The 6,146-nt window shown below is 43.2% G+C and overlaps 1 protein-coding gene across 1 annotated transcript in view; it reads right to left on the bottom strand.

Moving 5' to 3' along the window:
* Window positions 1-2,789: 2,789 nt before the first annotated feature.
* Window positions 2,790-6,146, bottom strand: part of mecom (MDS1 and EVI1 complex locus) — a 271,852-nt gene continuing 268,495 nt past the window's right edge. The window contains exons 16-18 of the mRNA XM_080731581.1: window positions 5,349-5,597; window positions 3,625-3,811; window positions 2,790-2,962 (exon numbers count right to left, since the gene is read on the bottom strand). Of these exons, the coding sequence (XP_080587707.1) occupies window positions 2,828-2,962; window positions 3,625-3,811; window positions 5,349-5,597 (571 nt within the window). The 3' untranslated portion in view covers window positions 2,790-2,827. The remainder of the gene's footprint in view (window positions 2,963-3,624; window positions 3,812-5,348; window positions 5,598-6,146) is intronic.

The following is a 6,146-nucleotide window of genomic DNA, read 5'->3' as shown; positions in this document are numbered from 1 at the left end:
AAGAGCCAGGTGGCTCTCTGACTCGCGGCCCTGAGCAGAACACTGACTGTCTGGGCTCACGACGGTGGTGGGCAGCCAGAAGGGCTGTCGGGAAGGAGGAGGAGGAGGAGGCGGGCCTGGCCGAGAGAGAGAAAGGAGAGAGGAGCGGGTGAGTAGTGTTTGAAGAGGGAGATAGAGAGGGACCACTTCATCAGAGCTGTAATTTCAGGAAAAAAGGGTGGCAGAAAAAGTAAGCACGTGAATTTCTAAAAAATCTACCAGCTCCCAACATGTAGTGATGCGTTGCGTTGAGAACTTGTCGATCTGCTATTTTAGCTATTTAAAACGGGGGGGAAAAGACAAAAATATATTTTTTAAATGCTCGGCTATAGTGACATGCCCAAAATAGGGACGCCAGGTTGCAAGTAATGGATGTATGGTTGAATAGGCCTAGAAGAAAAGACATGTCTATAACATTTGTATCACGTCACGTGTCACATATAGATGGACGAGTGCTGATTGAAATGCACTCTGCGCCGATCTAAAATCTGATTAATCTGCAAAAAGAATAGTGAGCTACATTTATGAGGTTGAATGCGAACGAGGGTGGCAATTGGCAAACGGCATCCCCAGGGATCCCAAAAGACACCTCTGGACTTCATCCACATTGTAGTCTTTTATTTCGTAGTTGTTCCTCCCACAGTATTGAATTGAAATGCATTACAGTTACATTGTAGAAAGCATTAAAACAAAGTACCTCAACTTGCTTTGATTACTTTTTTTCCTTTTTCTTTAAATGGATTATAAACAAAAAACGACAACGACAAAAACAAATTAACGAACAGAAACAAAGAACAATCTGGTCCCTCAAAATGGGAGGATAAATGAAAATTATCTGTTATTTATCATAGGTTTGGCACAAGGGATTAACATGAAACCCAACGTCACACGAGCTTGCAGACAACCGTAGAAAATGTCAGATACAGATCTTTTCAGACCAATCATGCGCATATGAAGAAATTATACCTGGCATTTTTCCATTGTTTCGTTCTTTATAATGCTTTTTTTCATTTTTTACAATTGAATCAATAAATTGTCATAGAAAAAAACCCTAAGTAATATCTATTTGTCGACCGGTTTCATTAGAAGGATAAGGAGTGAATGGTATGCTTAATACTATCCGGCACTCAAACATAATCTACAAACCCCATTGAACTCTGGGATAGGCCCAAGTGAGGAATCTCCCCTTCACCTGGGCTAAGAGCAGTGCTATTCAGTAAACAAACTACAGTTTGCCAAGAAATAAATACAATTCTCAACATACAACAGCAAATAACAACAACAACACCAACAAAAAAGTAAAGAAAAGAAAACGAAACAAAACAAAATCATGATTGTCTAAAAATGAAAGACACATGAGGATGGAGTAGCTAACGACTAGCATTCAGGCTATTTAGTGGTATCGTTGGCTGACTAGGAATGGGTCTCAGGGGTTCTGGAGAAACGGATGCCCTTTACAGAACAACGATAAACTTCAGCACTTGCAAAAAAAAAGAAACAAAAACAAAACAAGAACAAAACAGAACATTGTGGTTTGTTTTCTTCCACTAAAAAGACAATCTATTTATATCCTTTCACAGATAGCGCAGGCTGACAGGATTTAGGAGTGTGTGGTGGAGAACAGTTGGTAGACACTTGTGTACAGTGCTGTGATTGTGCAGACACACGCAGATATGCAAACGCAGGTGGGGAAACTTAGAAACTGGCCTGATTTCAGTTTTACAATTACGCTATTTCTTCTTTTTTTTCCCTTCTTCTTTCTTTTGTTCCTCAGTGACTTCAATCGTCGGTGATGTTCTTCTCCTCGCAGCGCTGCGCTGTGAGCGCCGTCGTAACATAGGCAAGGTTTTCATTTGAACCAAGGCTCTCCGAGTCAAACCCCACCCTTCATTTTTATCATCAAGTACAATGTTTTATGAGAAACACCTGTATATCTTCAGGGGTTAAAAGGGAATTCTTGTACTACATTTTCAAAGATACTCCTCGTCAAATGAGGGAAGACTGCGATCGATGGGGGCGGGGCAGGGCGGGGGAGAGGAGGGGGGGTTATAACCTTTACACGTGGTGGTGGGATCGTACAAGGCTGGAACGCAACTGTTCTCGCTCCTTGTTCTTTCTGCTTTCTATGTGCAGAGTGAGAAACCCAATGCCTGATTTATACGCGCTCGTGCGCCGTGCCGTGCACCGCAAATTGCCACTCTACAAGCTCGCTCGTGATCTTGTAGATCGGCTATTTGCGTTACGCGGCGGCACACACGGAGTATAAACCACCCTTAATATAGCGTCGATGCATCAGCGCATCCGTCTTCCCTGTTCACCAGCTGCCTTTGCTGTGCAAAACATAAAAACTCACCAGAATAAATACAGCTATTATTACTTATTAAGCATTATTATTTTCGCCATTATCATCATCATCATCATCAATTCATCATCACTATCATCATGGTCGACATTAATCAATTTGTAGGTCACAGCGGGAGGTTTTGCTCTTGGAGTATTGGGAGCAGGGGACTGGGGATGGGGTTCTGTATGGACCGTGACCCTGCTTCGTGTGTAAGGCGCTCTGCTCAGCAGTCCAATGGGCCGTGGGTTCTGCTCAGCAGTCAGTCAGTCTGTGGAAGGTCAGTGGGCAGAGGGGTTTAGGGGGACCGGTGGGGAGGCCTGGGGGGTCGGACGGCCTGACAACGGGCTCCCAGTGCCATACGTCAGGGTTTGGGAGAGAGAGAGAGAGAGAGAGAGGGGGGGGGGGGTGTCCAGAGGGCTGGGCGTGATGAGCAGTGTGTCATCATCATACATGGCTGAGGGACTGGATGGCGCTTGACTCAGCGGCGGCGCGTGCCAGGCTGTGCCACATGGTGGCCGGCGTATGGGAGGCTGGGTGGAGAGAGTCCTTGTCAGCCAGCGACAGCATCATGGCATAGGCCTGGAGAGGACGGATGGAAGCCACATGGTCATATACAGTAGGCATGGGCCAGTGGAGATAAATACTGTACAACAGGGCTCTTCAACGTTTTCAGGCCAAGGACCCCTTAGTTGAGAGAAAGAGATGAAGCAGGGACCCCCACAACTTTTTCATAGATTCCATATAGTTTCATTGTTTGACAGCACAATCAGTGTATTTTGGATTCATGTCAATTTGTGTTTTCAGATATTTAACCACTTGAACCATCGATACTTATTAATAAACTTGACCTTTCACTCTGTAATTAGTCTGTTTTTTCCCCCTCTACACCAAACCTCTTTGCCGAAAATATATAGCCGATCTACGAGCTTGTAGATCTGCTATTTTTGGCGTAAGTTCTCCAAATAGGATCACTAGGCTTCAAGCGGTTCATATAAAAAAAGGAGAAAAAAAGTTTCTACCACACAACAATTTGGAGGATCCCGGGTCCCGGACCCCCTGTTGAAGACCCTTGCTGTACAATGACATGCACACATACAGTATGTGCATACATACGGTGCTGTATGTATGTGCATACATATGCATCATTTCACATAATGTAGACACAGGCACGCATGCACGCACACACAGAATACAGTTTGTAAGTACATGGCTGAGACAGATTATTTATGTGAGCTTGTTACCTGGGACTTGGATTTCCTGTAGAGTGGCTGTTTGACAGCTTCGGTCAGAGTAGGGGAACCAAAAGCCCCTCCATCCTCGTCCCCCTCTCCCTCACTGAGCTCACTCTCCTCCATCTTGCGCATGTCTGAGAAGTGGCGGATATGATCCAGGGCCGAGTAGCTGCTCCGTTCCTCCTCATCGTCATACCTGTGATTATGGTACGGTGCAACAATTTAGCACAGTGTTTCTCTATCTCTTTATCTAATATCCAGGCCCCTTACCACACCCCCCACCCACCCCCACACACACACAAAACTTTATTTTTAATGTGTTTTATGTTGCTTATATAATTTAGAAAACATCTAATCGGTTTCCAAATATCAGATTTTAAATTAAATTGGACTTTTAGTATTTTATTATTATACCATGATACTGACATGATATGAACAAAAACAAATTCAAATAAGTCCCGCTAAATTCCAAAGGTGTAGACAGCTGACGTACAGAGAAAGGAATTCCAAGGCACTTAAGTGAAAAATATGGTTTATTTTTTGAGCAAAGGCAACAACTGTCATGATATGGTCAATATCATGGTCAGTATCATGTCAGTATCATGGTCAGTATCATGTCAGTAACATGGTCAGTATCATGGACAGTATCATGGACAGTATCAGTTGAGTATCATGGTCAGTATCATGGACAGTATCATGTCAGTATCATGGTCAGTATCATGTCAATATCATGGTCAGTATCATGTCAATATCATGGACAGTATCATGGTCAGTATCATGTCAATATCATGGTCAGTATCATGGTCAGTATCATGTCAATATCATGGTCAGTATCATGTCAGTATCATGGACAGTATCATGGTCAGTATCATGGTCAGTATCATGTCAGTATCATGGATGGACAGTATCATGGACAGTATCATGTCAGTATCATGGCCAGTATCATGTGAATATCATGGTCAGTATCATGGACAGTATCATGGTCAGTATCATGGTCAGTATCATGTCAGTAGCATGGTCAGTATCATGGTCAGTATCATGGTCAGTATCACGGTCAGTATCATGTGAGTATCATGGTCAGTATCATGGTCAGTATCATGGTCAGTATCATGGTCAGTACCATGTGAGTATCATGTGAGTATCATGTGAGTATCATGGTCAGTATCATGGTCAGTATCATGTGAGTATCATGGACAGTATCATGGTCAGTATCATGGTCAGTATCATGGTCAGTATCATGTGAGTATCATGGTCAGTATCATGGTCAGTATCATGTGAGTATCATGGTCAGTATCATGGTCAGTATCATGGTCAGTATCATGTCAGTATCATGGTCAGTATCATGTCAGTATCATGGTCAGTATCATGGTCAGTATCATGGTCAGTATCATGTGAGTATCATGGTCAGTATCATGGTCAGTATCATGGTCAGTATCATGTGAGTATCATGGTCAGTATCATGGTCAGTATCATGGTCAGTATCATGGTCAGTATCATGTCAGTATCATGGTCAGTATCATGTCAGTATCATGGTCAGTATCATGGTCAGTATCATGTGAGTATCATGGTCAGTATCATGGTCAGTATCATGGTCAGTATCATGGTCAGTATCATGTGAGTATCATGGTCAGTATCATGGTCAGTATCATGTCATCATGTCAAACTAAAAATAAATAAAGCTAGTGTGTATCCATGCTGCTTTTACGCTTGTCCATGTGTTACATTACTCCTACCTTCTTGGAGACGTTTTGCAATTGAGGTCTAAGTCGTTTGGCTCGTTGAAGCCCATGTCATCCTGCATAATGTCATCATCTTCCAGGCTGCCAGGAAGCGCCTCATCCTCCACTTTGCCAGGGGTGTCAGTAGGCTCCTCCCCTTCCTCTTCCTCAGCGCCCAGCTCCTCCCCCTCCTCATCCTCCAGGTCATGTGACCCGTGACTGGCCATCAGCGGCTTCTCCTCTTCAAACGGACCGCCGTTCAACCTGTGGTCCATGGAGGGAAAAGAGCTGCTCAATAAGACATACTAAACAAGCTAAGAAAATCATTAACCGCACACCCCTCAATTATACGTTTTAAGAGAAAAGTGAAGGAAACCAACAATTATCGTGCCTGCCAACTTGAAAATGTTTAAACCGAACCACAACTCACTAACTCTAAACACTACCGAATTAGTGAAAGTGAAACAGTGGTAGTTTCTCGCAAGCTACATTCCACATTTTCAGCTTGAGACCCAAAAGAGAAATTCGGTATCTCCGCGGGGCCCACGTACAAAAATACATTACGAACCATTTAAAAATACTGAAAATAGCCTATTTTCCTAACTATAATGTGTCACATCACATCACAACAAAATAGGCCACGACCACCTATGTTAGGAAACGCTGCTCTAAGTTGATAAAAGAGTTTAGGGGAAAAAAAACAATGGAATGATGCAAATCCGTGCATGGCACAGCTGTACACCACTAAACCTCAAGTGGAATGTGTTTTTGTGGGTTTTGTTTTTTTCTCTGTGTATGTTTTCAGAATCTCTG

This window comes from Nannobrachium achirus (assembly GCF_963921795.1).
Source record: "Nannobrachium achirus genome assembly, chromosome: 8".
Lineage (NCBI taxonomy): Eukaryota > Metazoa > Chordata > Actinopteri > Myctophiformes > Myctophidae > Nannobrachium > Nannobrachium achirus.
The sequence above is the reverse complement of the archived record's forward strand: the minus strand, read 5'-3'. Positions and strand labels throughout refer to the sequence as shown.